Raw genomic sequence first — 17,039 nt, 5'->3', positions numbered from 1 at the left:
ACCACCATTTGAGAGGAGGCTTACCAGATGTTATGGACCCAGTTAGGTATATACCTAGTGAGTCACACAAGTTTATTGATATAAATCCACACGAAAAAAAACAGCAGGCAAAACTTGTAAACTTCTCATGGGTACCAGAGTAGACAGAGAGATGACCCAAAAATAGATGAAATGGCTATCCACCTTTTGGGGTGACTGAGGACAGAGATTCTTCTACGTATATTATAGGTCACAAAGAAAATACAGCCTCATAGTGAAATACCGTTTAAAATGTTTATTAACATTAAAAGCATAAATGGGTACTCACATATTACAGGCAAATACAAGCATGGAAATAAAATCTGGCAATGCAGTGGCATCAACGAGCCCTACCTGACGCGTTTCTCCTAAACAGGCATCATCTGGTGATCCCCAGATGGGTGAAACTGCACTGGTGTATCATCAATTGGGAACACTGTTACTGGCTGCACTGGTTTGACAACAGTGGCAATCAGGGACATTGGCGGGCTGCTCTGGTGACACCATACTGGCCCGGCTATGTAAAATGTAGACAAAAACTGCTGACAATTTATGGGGGAAAGAATCAGCCAATACTCAGCATGTCTTAGATCAGTGCTTAGCTTCAAAGAAGGATTTTTAGAAGTAGGCCCCCAGCTATGCTACAGCTGGGACCTCTGTGAACATGCAGCCAACCCCAGCAGTCTACCCAGAGAGGCAGAGCCCCTCAGGCTGGGGACTCCACCTGCAAGGCTTAGACCCAGGACTTGAACAGGGTTGCTCCAGGCCTCAGACTATTGATGTGCTCTTTAGCCACCTACTGGGCACACCTCCCCAGGGATTGGCTACAGCACAATAAAATTCATGCTGTCCATTTGCCTTGCTCAACCTCATATGTTCCAGAAGTCTCCAGTAGGCAGGAGAGTGCAATAAAACATGCAGTTTGTGAAACCTAGCACAGCCAAAAGAAATCAACAGCTGCTCCAATGATTGCAGAGGAGCCAAAAAGAACTAAATGTACCTAACATCCTAGCAGCCTATCTGGGAGGGTGCTACATAACTGCACCCAATACAAAAAAAATGAAAACTCAGTAGGGCGATTCCCATGCCACTTTACAGTAACCTGTCCCCCAAAGGACCAAAAGTAGTCATCAAACCAGTTCCTTATTGACTTCATTGCAATTCAATATTAACCAGTTTGGAAATTTGGGTGAAACCTGAATTAAATCACAGCGCTATTGGTTGTTAGGCAACAGAGACTAAAAAGTTGACAGACGTTAACAGTCATTCCAACGAGTGGACATTGCCACCTCTACCCTGATGGTATTATGGTGTTATGGCCTTCAATTGAATGGAAGAACCCTACGGATTTGTGTAAAGTCTCTGCTCACTTAAATTTAAAGTGTAATAAATGTGAAATTTAATCTAATGTATATTTCTTGGGCAATAATCTCTGTATTTTCTTTCTCCCTGTCTCTTCCATGTTCGCTGTCACCCAGATGAATTTCGAAGAAAGCCTGAGAGAGAAGCGTTTCTGCATTAAACCATTTGTAGACCCAGCTGTGGATGAGAGTTAGTGACAAATGTATAGGGTTCTCCGATGCAGTTTTAAAGTGAATCCCAGTATAAGCAAATCTTGTCTTAAAGCAGTATTAAACCCAAAATCAAAAAATTATTATATTGCAGCTTACCAGTTCTTAGATGTGATGGCTGTACTATTTTCTTTTTTAGGCTTTCTTTCTTCTGTTTTCAACTTGTGATCCATGCAGCAACTCTGTTGTTTTTTACAAGCGCTCCAGCAGAATGTATCAGTTTACATGGATGAGAAACCGCTTAACACTATGATTAAAATGATCAGCTTTTATTTATGAATGCAAAAAGGAAAAACACTGTTTGCTGTAACTGATTATAAAGTGTGAGCTGGAGTTTGGCTTCAATTTTTTAGTGCATCTAAATCTGCTAATACATTTAACACTACGCCTCCCCCCAGACTCATAATGCTGCTTTCTGCTGTGCCTCCTATTCTCATTCCTCCAGAGCTGTGTCATATTAACACAGGAGGTGTGTTACTGGCCTGATAGCTTGGTAAATACAAAGGGAAACAAGCCAAAGAAAAGAAAACCGGCACTACATCTAATGATTGGTAAGCTGCAATATAATACATTTTTGGTTTCAGGTTTAATGCCACTTTAATAGAAGAGGCCCATGTATTCCTAAATCTTGGTGTTCATTGTTTATTTCTTCCAGATCTGTGCAGTAATCTAACGTAAAGCTATGCTTCTGTGTGAGAGCTTCCTGTATTAAGACCAGTCACTGCTGCGGGCTCTCTTTGTGCAGGGTGATTGTTATTTTATCTGCCCCCTCCTATAGTTTTCTGCAGGCAGCCTGTGGTGGGTGGCCCTGTTGCATACACCCTTTTGCTCTGCTCCCTACACAGGCTCTATACAGGGGTTAATAGAACGAAGGGGCTGCCACAGGCTCTCATAAAGAGCGCCCGCCTATGCTTGCTCTTTCCACCCAGCCATTCAAAGAAGCCGTACTACAGTTCCTATGAATGGAAAGCAATCTGAATGGAGAATAGGTGCATAATTGATAGGTCTGCCCCCTCTTGACGAAATCCTGTAACAGCTCCTTGGTTCTATTAAATTTTTGGGCCATGTTACACTACTCATCATGTTGCTAGCCAGGGACAGGATAACTTTACAGGGGCAAACGAGTCAGGAAAAATGCTTGCCTTATGTGTCATTCCTTTGCTGAATGAATTGGCATTCATTGTTCCCTCACTGGCAAACTACATTCTACAGCGTTTCGTCAGCAAGGGAGCAACGTTTTGCTGAAGAGCGAGGAACATGTGGAAGTAGGTGAGTGCTTTCTCTGCAGTTTTTAGTGATGCTGTCACTTCGGAAAAATATTTAGTTTGGTGGATTTTTGTTGGGTAGATTGCTAGGTAGATAATTGATTGAAACTTGCGTTTATAAAGGATGCGCTTACTACTCAATGTATCTCCTTCTATGACAGAGAAACGTCGCCTCCAAGGACTGTCAGATTTTCTCACTGATGTTGCTCGGAAAGAACTAGAGACTTTAGACCTGAAGATACCATCATGTAGTGTTATCTACATCCCCCTGGTGAGAAAAATCCAGGGACACAGAACTGCCTTATAAATAGCTAGTAGTTGTTAGTCACATTTAACTGGAATTGTTATGTAATACATACCTCCCAACCATCCCGGATTCCGTGGGACCGTCCCGGGATTTGACGGTCCCACGGGGACAGACGGGGGCACAGCAGGGACTGCAGGCAGGGCTAGGGGGTCTCGCCCCCCCTTTTCTCTCACCCATCCCCCTTCTATCTCACCAACCCCCCTCTCTCCCCTACCACCTCTCTCTCACCCACCTCCCTCCTCTCTCTCTCACCCCTCCTCTCTCTCTATTACCCCGTCTCTCTCTCTCACCCCCTCTCTCATCCCTCTCACAGGTTCATGCTGGGATTTGTAGTCCTTCAATTTTGGAGGGAGTCACACTCTCAGAGCTGAGGGGTTCATGTTCAAACTTGTAGTCCCTAATTTTTGGGGAATGTGACACCCCTCCCCCGAAAAGTGAAAGACTACAAGTCCCAGCATGAGCCCCTCAGAGCTGAGGATGTAACATGCCCCCCTCCCCCAAAGGAGGGGGTAGGAATCAGGTAGGTCAGTGTAGTGGTCATTGTAGGAATCGGGTAGGTCAGTGTAGTGGTCAGTATAGGAATCAGGTAGGTCAGTATAGTGGTCAGTATAGGAATCGGGTAGGTTAGTGTAGTGGTCAGTGTAGGAATCGGGTAGGTTGGTGTAGGAATTGGGTATGTCAATGTAAGGGTCAGTATAGGAATTGGGTAGGTTAGTGTAGGAATCGGGTAGGTCAGTATAGAAATCGGGTAGGTTAGTGTAGGAATCAGGTAGGTCAGTGTAGTGGAGAGGTAAGTCAGTGTGGGAATCGGGTAGGTTAGTGTATGAATGGGGTAAGTCTGCATAAAAAAAAATATATATATCTATATATATATATATATATATATATATATATATATATATATATATATCTATAGATATATATCTATATATATCTATATATATATATATATTTATTGGTGAGAGAGCTTTGGGGGGAGATTGGTAGAGAGAGAGCTGGGCTGGGCATTAGTAAGGGAGGAGGGGGGCATTGGTGAGAGAGCTGGGGGGACATTTGTGAGAGAGCTGGGTTTTGTTTAATTACCCTCCTTACGCTCCTCCCACCATTAAGACTTTGGCCACACCCACATTTTACACATGCTGCAGCTTCCTTACTCCCTCACTTGTTCCTCATTCTGAAGTTCAAAAGTTGGGAAGTATGTGTAATATATCAAACTTTTCACTACTAGTTCAAGTGCTGTTTCCTCATTTCAAATTAGCGCCAGGAACAAGCCCAGCATTTATAGTCACCCAGGTAACTTATTTACCTTAATCTGATCATTGTGTTATGGAATGTGTCAAAGCAGATGCTGATTGGCCAAAAACATTACAGGGGGTGTAAAAGCTTGTATTACCACACTGCTCTTATTTACCTAATCCAATCACTATGGTGTCATAAATAGGGCTGCAAAACACATTAGAAGTGAGGAACCCACTTGGTGAGTGCAGAAATGCATTCAACATTAGAAAACAAGTTCAGTTTAATGTGAATAAAGTGGATCTGAATTTAAAAAGTGAAGATTTTCTGTATTATAGGGAACATCTAGAAATGTTAAGTGTGCCTTACCAATACACTGCAAATTGTACATTTTTCTATAATACTTCCTGAGCAATAAAGTACTTCCTGGTATATGCGGGTGTCCCCAGCCTTATACAGGTAAAATTCCAGGCAGTTTATTGGGGGTTCTGTGTTGGTGTTGCTGTACATTTGTAAACATGGCCAAAAAGTAGGGGTTTCTTCATGGTCTATGGCTTGTAGTGTGCTACCTTTTCCCTTTTGTATAGACAAAGTAGGGCCTTGGGTAACACTAAAGAGATTGGCTTAGTATAATAAGCCTAATTGGGACCAGTGATGATAACCCCCATCTAGTGTAAGGGCCAACATTGATAACTCCCAGCATATCATGGCCAGCAATAATCCCCAAGACATATCACAGCAATTAGCCTCCAGCATGGCACTATAATTAACCTCTGAGAAGGCACAAAAATTAACACCCAGAATGTTACAGTAATTGACCTCCAGCTTGGCACAATCATCCACCAGTACGGGACAATAATTAACTCGCAACATTGCACAACAGTCAAACCCTTATCATGGCACAATAAATAACCCCTAGCATGGCACAACGATAAACCCACAAGACAGTAGCAAACCCTCAGCCTGCAAATTAGTTAATCTCCAACACTGTACAGTAAATAACCCTCTACTATTGCATAATAAAGAATCCCCAGGAGTTAACAGTCAGTGTGCACCCTTTGCTGTGATACATCATACAACATACTGTAGTGTATAGAGTGTTGTTCAAGACTGTACGACATTATTTTCTGGTCATTGTGCCCCCCCACCCCCCCCCCCCCTGTATATTGGTGATCAGTGCTACTGTATGTAGATGGTCATTGTGCACTCCCTGTATATTGATGATCAGTGCTACTGTATGCTGCTGGTTAGTGTGCCCCCTGTAAAACCGTGGTCAGTGTGTCCCCTGTACAGTGGAGTTCAGTGCTGCCCCTGTTAAATGATGGTCCATGTGATCCCTGTATGATGATCAGACTGTCCCCTGTATACTGGTCAATGTGCCCTCTGAACACTGGTGGTTCATGTGCCCCCTGTACAAGTGTGGTCAGTGTGCTCCTGTAGACTGGTGATCTGTGATCTTCCCTCCATCTGATGGTCATCTTTGTACCCCCTCTCTCCATCCATCAGTCACCTCTGCACTCCCTCCATCCACTGGTCACCTGTGCTCTCCCCTCTTCTACCAGCAACAGGTGACTTTGCACCCCTCCCTTCATCCACTGGTCACCTCTGCACCCCTTTCATCCACGGGTCACCTCCATCCACTAATCCCTTTTGCATTCCCTCCCTCCACTGATCACCACCGCTGCACCCACCGCCATCCACTTATGGATGAATTGTGGACCCTGCATCCACTGATCACCTTTGTGTCCCTTCTCCCCAGTCACCTCTACATCCACTGGTCAACTCTGCACCCCCTCTCTCCACTGGCAACTTCTGCACTCATCTTCCTCCCCATATTGGTTACCTCTTCACTCATCTCCCTCCCTGTATTGGGCTCCTCTGCACTCGCCTCCCTCCCTGTATTGGTCACATCTGCACTCGCCTCCCTCTATTGGTCACCCCTGCACCCTACTCCTTCCATCCGCTGGTCACCCCTGCACCCTACTCCTTCCATCTGCTGGTCACCCCTGCACCCTACTCCTTCCATCCACTGGTCACCTCTGCACCCTACTCCCTCCACTGGTCACCTTTGCTCTCCCCTCCCCCTTCCATTCACTGGTCACCTTTGCTCTCCCCCCTTCCATTCACTGGTTACTTCTGACCCCCCCCTCCATTTGCTGATGTTCCTACTGTGCTTCTCACTGTTGCCATTGCTGAAAGTTTTGACACGTGGAAGCAAAGCCCTGCCTTCTACAAAAATGGCTGCCTCCTGAGACACAAAGCAGAGCAAGGCATGCATAGTAAGTCATAAATGGGGAAAATCAGCTGCAGGAACACCACAAGAAATAATAATGGCTAGTCCTTTGACCTCTGCATGCTTTTTTTTTTACCCGGAAAGAGCTTTCAGGGTCACAATTCCTCTGTAACCACTTTTGTACCGTGGTATGTTTTATAGGGGCAGGTTGGCAGCCCTTTACCCAGTGCCATTTATAAATGGCACTAGATAAATAGCTGTTAGGTGGCTGATCCACACAGTGACCACTTTGTACTCAGCTGTCATTAGACAGCTCAGAACACGGAGAACAATTACCCAGCTGATCCAAGGGATCAGTTACCATGCGATTTGCTGTGAATGGTCACCATTGTGATGACTTGTTACTGGTTACAGTGCTGGTCCCTCTCCTTCCCCTTACATCAGGAGGAGAGAGGTTGTGTAATTGTGAATGTGGACAGAGGGCTGACCAAATAAAACTGGAAAACGGAAGCAACTGAGAAAAAAAATGTAATCGTAGTCAATAGCAAATAGTTTTCACTGTTAAAGGAATGATTTTTATGGACAGATGATTGCTATTGAAGTCAAGTCTGCTTTTCCCAGGGTTTAATCATTCCATACTGCTGGATATGTTCAAACTTTCTATTGTTTTTTATAAACTTACTGCAATCTAGTGGTTAGAATGTATGTTGCACCATGCAAATGGTTTAAAAAATGCAGACCATGCCTCCAGACCATTCACTTCAACAAAATATTTCCATAAGATATGTGCATTTAACGTATTTTAGGTGTGTTGTTTACCTGTAAAAGCCTTCCTTGTGCAGACTACTGCTTCTGGGCACTGTCTGCGGGATGTCATATCAGAAGCCCAGCAGACTCGAAGCTGTCATTCAAGATTTATCTTCACTCCTTTGCCGGGAGTTACATAAAAGATTATGTAGAGAGCGGAGGGGCAGAGGAGCTGTGCCAACTTAAACAGTCACTCCCAGAAGAGAAGAGGGCTATGATGTGCAAGGAGGGAAGGACCTGTGCTGGAGTGATACAAAATTGGCACTTTCTGGCGTGTGAATTCCTAGAAAGTTTGGAGGCACATTGCAAATCAATATAAAAATCTTGATGGAAAGGAAAAGCAAGGCAAGTGAGCAATTAAAATAAAATTGTTTTGTTTGTGCAGTTGCCTGCAAACTTTTTAACCACTTTGTGCCCATGCTATAGCCGAAAGACGGCTATAGCGCGGACGCCAATTGCCGGGAGGGCATCCCTGGACGTCTTCCTGTTTATTTCTGCAATGCGCGCTCCAGCGAGTGTGCATCGGGGAAGTTCTGTGCTAGCCGTGTCCCTTGGACACTGTAAATGGCCAATCACAGCGGCCGTTTACAGCACGATCGGCGTGTCCAATGAGAGATGATCTCATATGTAAACATATGAGATCATCTCTCATCGCCAGCTCTCCCTCCTCACACAGAGACAGCGTGTGAAGAGGGAGAGACGAACGTCTGCAGCCGTGAGTAAAGGGGAAAATAAAGTGCCACAGTACATGGCAGTGCCATCTGTCCCCAGTGCCACCTGTCAGTGCCATCTGTCCCCACTGCCACCTGTTGTCAGTGCCATTTGTCCCCAGTGCCATCTGTCCGTGCCATCTGTCCCCAGTGACATCTGTCATCAGTGCCACATATTAGTGCCATCTGTCAACAGTGTCACGTGTCATCAATGCCACGTATCAGTACCATTTGCCATCAGTGTCACATCAGTGTCACATGCCATTGTCCTGGTATTCCAGGGCCTTCAAAAGTGTAATAGGTAGTCGACAAGTTAGATGTATAATTTATGCTCCTAGAACACGTGATGGCGCTCCCTGCCTCTCTAAGTGGCCAGGCTGTGGAAAAGTCCCACACGTTGATATCGTAATACTCCGAAGGAGTAGCAGAATTTATTTTGGGTGTCATTTGTTGTTTACACATGCCATGTGAGAGAAATAACCTATTACAATGACAATTTTGTGGAAAAAAAAAACAATTTGCAAAGAATTGTTGGAAAAAATTACAACATCAAAAACCTCACCATGCATCTTACTATATACCTTGGAATGTCTACTTTCAAAAAAGAGGTCATTTGGGGGATATTTGTACTTTCCTGGCTTGTTCGGGTCTCGAGAATTGAGATTGGTCACCAGTATATCAGGTGTGATCAATTTTGTATGATTTGCACCACAGCTTGTAGACTCTGTAACTTTGACAAAGACCAAATAAAATCCACTAATTTGGGTTATTTTTACCAAAGATATGTAGCAGTATAAATTGTGGCCAAAATTTATGAAGCAAAACTAATAATTTGCTAAATTTTATCACAGAAACAAAGAAAAATGTGTCTTTTTTTTTTCAAACTTTTAAGTCTTTTTTTCATTTATAGCGCAAAAAATAAACCCAGAGGTGATCAAATACCACCAAAAGAAAGCTCTATTTGTGGGGATAAAAGGACAAAAAATTCATTTGGGTACAGTGTTGCATGACTGAGTGTCAAATTCAAAATGTGAGAGCACCGAAAGCTGAAAATTGGTCTGGGCAGGAGGGGAGTTTAAGTGCCCAGTAGGCAAGTAGTTAAGTTGGTCAAAGGGTCTTTAAAAACAAAAAACAAAAAAAAAACTTAATAAAAATACACACTGGTTATAGAAATGTTTGTCTGCATGGTGTGGATTTATTCAAAGAGCTGTGTGGCATACCCAGGAAATGGTGAACCTCACCTTGGTAAATTATCAGACTGACACATGACTGTTTTCAGTTTATTTTGTGCAGGTAAAAGTCATGGAATTATGAAATTTGTTTAGGTTTGGACAGCAACAATACTAGACATATGGACTCTGGCCATGCTAAAAAAAAAAAAATGTTTGTAAAAGGTCTGGAAGGAGTGATATAATCAATGTTTGTGGGGATAAGCAGAGAACACCTGCGTCTTTAGCAGGATAACCACGATGACACACCTACACCGCATCTAGAATTGCCTGATGGAATCAGTGTGAGGGTATAGCAAGGGGGCAGTTCTCCAACTGGAGCAACTTTGCAAAGGGCCAGATCAAAGAAAGGAGTCACCAGAGATGCATTTTTTATTCAGTTCAGAGAACTGTTCCTGCACTGAGAAATGAGCATGTCTTACAAAAGTTTTCTTTAGAATTATTAGGTCACAGAATGTAAACCAAAATGTTCATTTTGTGGATGGCATTTGTATTCATTTGGCTCACCTTCACATAACTGTTACGCCGCGTACACACGAGAGGATTGTATGGCATACTTAGTCCGTCATACAATCCGACGGACAGTCCGTCATACTTTCCACTGAACGGACTTGACCACACACGGATAGCCAAACAGTCCGACGAAAGCTTGCGCGATGACGTGTACAGCACGTACGACGGGACTAGAAATAGGAAGTCCAATACACAGCAAAGCACCTTTCCGCCGTGTAAATCCTTTCTGAGCATGCGCCATTCTTAGTCCGTCGAACTAGCCTACTGACGAGCGGATTGTCCGCTGAAACCAAAGTACGACGGACAGAATTTCCAAAAATCCGAAATACTTAGTACGCCAGACTGCACGCTGAAAAAGTCCGCTGAAGCCCACACACGAGCGGACTGTCCGCTGAAATGTGTTTCGGCGGACTAAGTAGGCCATACAGTCCGCCCGTGTGTACGCGGCATTATAGATACTTTTTATCAATATACTGTATTCAGAAAGACTGTCAAGTATTTGTGTTGCTACATGCAAAGCACTGGAAGGCATTCTATACCTTTCAGCTGCAAAGCACACTAAGCTGCGAGTGTGTAGTTGCACTTACTGTATATGTTTAAGGTATAGAGTCACATGTATTTGCTGAATACTTCACCTTTCTCTGAAATTATTTATAAACCCTTCTAGATTGGTTTCCTCTTGTCAATTGAACGTCTTGACTTTATGAAGGACAAAACTGACTTTGAGATTGAAGGTTTGGAATTTGTGGTAAGAAATGTACTATCTTCTACCTTGTCTGCCAATCACCATATGCATAATGAGACAGACCTTATTGTATCACGTGTTGGTGCAGACTGTATTCTTACTAAAGCCTTGTACACACTAGCAGTTTTTTTTCCATTCAACCTGACTGCTGTGGTTGGATCCGCTGTACTAACGATCCAACGTTTGTGCAGCAATCTCCCCCACTGAGCTGTTGTGTTTTGTGTTCTGAAAGGGGGACAGAAGACCCCCCCCCCCCCCCCGAATGGCCTACTTCTGTCGCACTGGCTGCCATACACATGGGCTGTTTTTATTTAACCGGCTGATGTCGCCTCACATTTGGCCCTTGTGTACTAGGCTTTAGGGCACTTCCACACTGCTCCGTTGAAAAAAAGCAATATTAAAGCATCTTGTATGTGTTTTCTGAGTGCCTGACTCCCAGCATGCACCTGGGAAACATGAAAGCACTGTGTAAATAGATGGCGCTATATAAGGACCTGTAATAAATAAAAATAACTCTATTCAAAAAATAAATTTACTTTTGGGAAGGGTGGAGATGGGTTTGCTTCTTTGTCAGGTTCTTATTGCTGTGCCCTTTTTGTACAACAATAAAAATATTTATTGTAGGAAAGCTGATGAAAGTCTAGAACCTCAATCTGCTATTAATCACTGCCTGTGTACCAGTTGCAGATCTCCACTCATGTCCTGTACAGTAAAAATGTAGTGACTGGGAGAGAAAGTGACAGAAAATCTCTTAATGGCACCACAGACAACAAAACAGATCATCTGATTCTTCCTTTTACCAAAATAGTTAAACCAACTGTCAGTTTTTATATCTCCTGGAAAATAGGTTGGGGAGATCCTTGCATGGAATTCCTGATTCTTAAAACTGGTTGTACTTATGAGAGGCTCCCACTCTGCCTGCTGGACATTTTTCCAACAAATACTTTAATTGTGGTATAAAGATGATACCGGTATCAGTTTAACCACTTCCCACCCAAGGCCTGGACTTTCAGTGGGAATATCTGAAGGATGCCAGCAGCCACAGGCATCGTTCAGATATCCTTGTTTTCAGCCGGTGATTCTGTGCACTATAAGAATTATCATGGTGGCAGTTCTGCCGCTTGATCATTCTTGCAGGCGATGGGAAGGGACATCTCCCCCCCCCCCTCCTGCCGCCATCCGGTGCTTCTCTGGCTCTCCCGTGCCATCGGGGACCCGAAGAAAGAATCGTCCGGCGCCAGATGATGACGATAGAAATTTCCTGTGACCAGATGGTCACCAGTCATCTCTATGACTGTCGGAGGCCCGGGCGCACCCGGAAGTAAACAAAGCCGCAATCGCGGCTGTCAGTATGAGATCAGTGAAATTTTTTGCACAATCTCATGCTTTCCAGCCTGGAGGAGAGATGTGGGGTCTTATTAACCCCGCATCTCTCCATAAAGAGGACATGTCATGAATGATTCTTGTTACAATGGATGTTTACATTCCCTGTAATAGGAAAAGTAATAAAAAAAAAGTTGTAAAAATAAAGTAAAATAAAAAATTATTTTTTTTAAAATGCCCCTGTCCCTGGTAGCTCGCGCTCTGAAGCGAACACACACGTTAGTCCCACCCACATATGTAAACGCCATTCAAACTACACATGTGAGGTATTGCTACGTGCGTTAGAGCACAAGCAACAATTCTAGCTCTAGACCTCCTCTGTAACTCTCAATATGTAACCTGTAAAAATTGATAAAACATCGCCTATGAAGATTTTTAAGTACTGAAGTTTGGCATCATTCCATGGGTGTGCACAATTTTAAAGCGTGACATGTTAGGTATCTATTTACTCGGCGTAACATCTTTCACATTATATAAAAAAAACTGGGCAAACTTTACCGTTTTCTTATTTTTTAAAACATGAAACGTTTTTTTTCCAAAAAATGCGTTTGAAAAATTGTTGTGAAAATACTGTGTGAGATAAAAAGCAATGACCACCATTTTATTCCCTAGAGTGTCTGCTAAAAAAAATATATAATGTTTGGGGGTTCTGAGTAATTTTCTAGCAAACAAATTATGATTTTTACGTGTAGGAGAGGAGTGCCAGAATAGGGGTTGTATTGACGTGGTTAAAGGGGTTGTAAAGCTTTGTTTTTTTATTTCCTAAATAGGTTCCTTTAAGCTAGTGCATTGTTGGTTCATTTACCTTTTCCTTCGATTTCCCTTCTAAATGTTTTTATCTTTGTCTGAATTTCTCACTTCCTTTTTCTCCTCAGTAAACTTCACACCATCATCTGAGCGGTGTTTAGTCAGCCAGAACAGCTTACTGAACAGCTTACTGAGGAGGAACAGGAAGTGAGAAATTCAGACAAAGAAAACAAAAGAAAAAAAAACATTTAGAAGGGAAATTGAAGGAAAAGGTAAGTGAACCAACAATGCACTAGCTTAAAGGAACCTAAAAAACAGACCTTTACAACCCCTTTAACACATTTTTCACATACAGTAGAACCATTTCTACATAGAATTGTTTCAATTAGTGGTTTTATATGTGAACATACTGTAGAACAATAGGTCAGATGCAGAATTGTAGAGATGTATTTTCAATACAGTAATCTGAAGAATAAAATGCGTTGCTAAACTGTACTGATTACTCACTGGGGTTGATTTACTAAAGGCAAGTAGAGTGTTCACTTTGCAAATGCAGTTGCACTAATTTTCCAGAGCTTACTGAATGCGGTGAAGCTCTACTGAGTTCTATAATCCTATCATGTGCAAGCAGAAATGTTTTTTTTTCCTTACACCTAATTGGGTATTCTTTACAACATGACATTTCACTATATTCACTCAGCTCTGGGGATGCTGCACTTGATAAGTGCACTGTCTATTTACCTTTAGTAAATTACCCCACTGTGGTTCTTGATGAAAATGCACTCCGTTATTGTGAGCATGGTGGTAGGCCAACCCTCTATATGACCTGTCAAGGGTCAGCAATGTAAATAGAAAGTATTGGTGGCTCTTGGGTACAGAGCTTTTAGCGATACTAACTAGCAGGGCTTTTTTTCAGCGGGAACGTGGGGGAATGCAGTTCCGGCACGTCCACCACTGAATGTACAGTATGTAATAGCAAGGAGTACTGGAGGGTCTTATTGATGATGGCTGCTGGGGGATCTATTGTTGCTGGAATTATTTTTCTGCGTGGGGGGTCTGTTAATAGGGGGGGTCTTATGTTGCTGGGGAGTAAATTGTTGCCTGGAAGGATCTACTTTTACATAGTTAGTCAGGTTGAAAAAAGACACAAGTCAATCCAGTTCAACCACAAAAAAATAAAAAATATATATCATACAATCCCATATACCCAATTCTATACCCACAGTTGATCCAGAGGAAGGCAAAAAAAAAAACAGCAGAGCATGATCCAATTTGGCATGGGGAAAAAATTCCTTCCTGATCTCCCGAGAGGAAATCGGATTTTCCCCGGATCAACTTTACCTATAAATGTCAGTACCCAGTTATATTATGTACACTTAGGAAATAATCCAGGCCCTTCTTAAAGCAATCCACTGAGCTGGCCAGAACCACCTCTGCAGGGAGTCTATTCCACGTTTTCACAGCTCTTACTGTGAAGAAACCTTTCCGTATTTGGAGATGAAATCTCTTTTCATTGTAATGCTCTGTTATTCTTCAATAAAAACATTTGTGAAATAAAAAAAAGAAATCTCTTTTCCTCTAGACGTAAAGAGTGCCCCCTTGTCCTCTTTGTTAACTGTAAAGTGAATAACTCGACACCAAGTTCACTATATGGACCCCTTATATATTTGTACATGTTGATCATATCCCCCTTAATCTCCTCTTATCAAGAGTGAATAAATTCAGTTCCTCTAATCTTTCCTCATAGCTGAGTTTCTCCATGCCTCTTATTAGTTTGGTTGCCCTTTTCTGCACTTTCTCCAGTTCCCTGATATTCTTTTTGAGAACTGGTGCCCAAAACTGAACTGCATATTCCAGATGAGGTCTTACTAATGATTTGAACAGGGGCAAAATGATATCTCTCTCTGGAGTCCATACCTCTCTTTTTTAAATCAGAAAATAAGTTTATTGAAAAACCGGATAATGTTACATACATAGGCATATTCATGTTATGACAAGTATGGAGAGAGTAGTGATCACTATACATAGTATATAACGTACAACCTACTGACATATCTACAGGAGTAGCTATGATATGCATGGCGTAAGCGTAGGTATAATAATGTTGCCTCATGTGTCAAAAACCAATAGGTTGGCAAATTATTACCTTTCCCTATTAGGGCTGATGTGACCCAGCAGGGGATCACTTCTTCTAGGTCTACATTTATTCAAAAAGAACATAACCACAAGGTGCGTACAATGTTCAAACCAAATCAAACAAAGGAAAAGAAAAGAGAGCCATGTCCCCTTCGCACTCATTATGCATTTACAATTGCATGCCCTGATCCTCTAAGTGTAAGTACATCCATTTCTCATATAAGCAGACTACCCCCTCATAACCAATTCACTGGCCCATCATATCTGCAGAAGCCTATCCTTAATTAGTTGAGTTGGAGCCAGTCCAGGTGTATCCAACCAGGGTTGCCACATTGCATATAATTTTTTAAGAGCGTTTCTATGTTGGTAGGTAAGTTTTTCCCATATTAGCATATTGTTTACCAATTCCACCCATCCTTTCCCTTTCGGAACCTTCGGAGTTATCCAGAATCTGGCAATGGCCTTGCGTGAAAGATACAATAATCGTAGAACTGCGGTATGGCCACTGGGTGAGAGAGGGGATCTCCAATGCGCCCAGTAGACATACAGCCGGGTCTTGTGGAATTGGAATTTGAAATACCTGGGATATAGTCGTTAATACATACTGCCAATATCTGAACAATTTTGGGCATTTCCACATCATGTGTAATAAATCTCCCTCGTCTGTTACATTTTGGGCATAGCGGGGAGTTACGAAACCCCCATATATGCAATTTGGATGGAGTTCTGTACACTCTATGTAGTAAAAATAAGTGTGACAGCCTGTGTGAAGTAGAGACCGAGACCAGTGGGGCCGATGTCAGACATAGTTCCCACTGTTCTCCGTCAATAGGGCCCAAATCCCGCTCCCACCTCCGTCTGCAGGGCAGTTTAGAAGCATTGTGTGTTGAATTAAGTAATCTGACATATGTTCTCGAGATCATGCCCTTCCTGTCTCCCAACAGCAACACATCATTCATCAGGGGATGCGTCACTATCACAAGAGACGACAGCCTGAGCTCACTATGCACTGCATGCCGAAGCTGTAGGTATTGATAAAACTGTGTCCTGGTGATTGGGAATTCCTCCTGTAGTTCCGTAAAGGATTTAAATACTGTACCTTTAAATAACTGAGCAATGTAATGCACACCCGCTGCCTCCCACTGACGAAGATTGCTAAGTTTATATAATCCCTTATAATATTTATTCCTCCATATGAGGGTGAAGGAGCAAGCTCCCCTCACATTCATAATAGATCTGACATACTTCCATAGAGTGTTTAAGAGTCTTATTGTAGGGAGAGATTGCGCTATATGGGTTAGACCCGCGTCTAAGTGTGACAGTGCCGTGAGCGTGGAGTCCTGTGGGACCAGTAGGGACCTAATAGGTTCTTCTACGTCTGGTTCCCCCCATCCACCCAAGTGCTCAATTTGGGAGGCTACAAAGTAATATCGAGCATGGGGGACTGCCAGGCCACCCTGGTCTTTCGCTAATTGTAACGAGTGTAAGCTAATTCTTGCCAACTTTTCCCCAGATTAGGTTTCTAAATTGAGCATCTATTTGCGTGAACCATTTGTGTGGCATCCATATGGGAGCGTTATGAAAAACGTACAGGAGTTGTGGGGCCCACACCATTTTAATCAGGTTCTCTCTCCCGGTGACCGACAAAGGAAGCTTCACCCATGCAGTACATTTCTCTCTAAATTTGTGGACCAAGGGAGCCAAATTCAAAGCAAGGTATAGGTTGGGGTCCACCGTCACCTGTATGCCTAGATAAAGGAATTCATCCACCGTGAGTATGTCCTTGGCACACTCAGATAGAGGCTGCAGTAGGGGGTCCAAGGGAAGGAGCACGGATTTATTCCAATTAATACTAAACCCCGACAGCTCAACGAAATCTGCTATTAAACGCATCACATTTTTCAGTGAGTGGTCAGTGTCTCCTAGATAAATCAACATATCGTCCGCGTACAGAGAAATTAAGTCCTGCCTAAGGCCCCGGCGAAACCCAATGATGTCCCTTGCGGCTCTGATATGTATGGCTAAAGGTTCAAGCGCGAGAGCAAATAACAGGGGTGACAAAGGACACCCCTGTTGAGTGCCTCTAAAGAGATTAAAAGGGTCCGAGATGTCACCGTTTATTCTCATTCTCGCTGTTGG

The 17,039-nt window shown here is 42.9% G+C and overlaps 1 protein-coding gene across 1 annotated transcript in view; it reads left to right on the top strand.

Moving 5' to 3' along the window:
- MSH5 (mutS homolog 5) overlaps positions 1–17,039 on the top strand; it is a 360,046-nt gene that overhangs the window by 223,357 nt on the left and 119,650 nt on the right. The window contains exons 13-15 of the mRNA XM_077460730.1: positions 1,497–1,569; positions 3,016–3,125; positions 10,557–10,637. Coding sequence (XP_077316856.1) covers positions 1,497–1,569; positions 3,016–3,125; positions 10,557–10,637 — 264 coding nt within the window. The remainder of the gene's footprint in view (positions 1–1,496; positions 1,570–3,015; positions 3,126–10,556; positions 10,638–17,039) is intronic.

This window comes from Lithobates pipiens, unplaced genomic scaffold, assembly GCF_037356315.1.
Source record: "Lithobates pipiens isolate NorthernLeopardFrog02 unplaced genomic scaffold, aLitPip1_a1.2 Scaffold_1, whole genome shotgun sequence".
In the NCBI taxonomy this organism is placed as follows: domain Eukaryota; kingdom Metazoa; phylum Chordata; class Amphibia; order Anura; family Ranidae; genus Lithobates; species Lithobates pipiens.
This window is presented reverse-complemented; position numbering and strand designations above follow the sequence as displayed.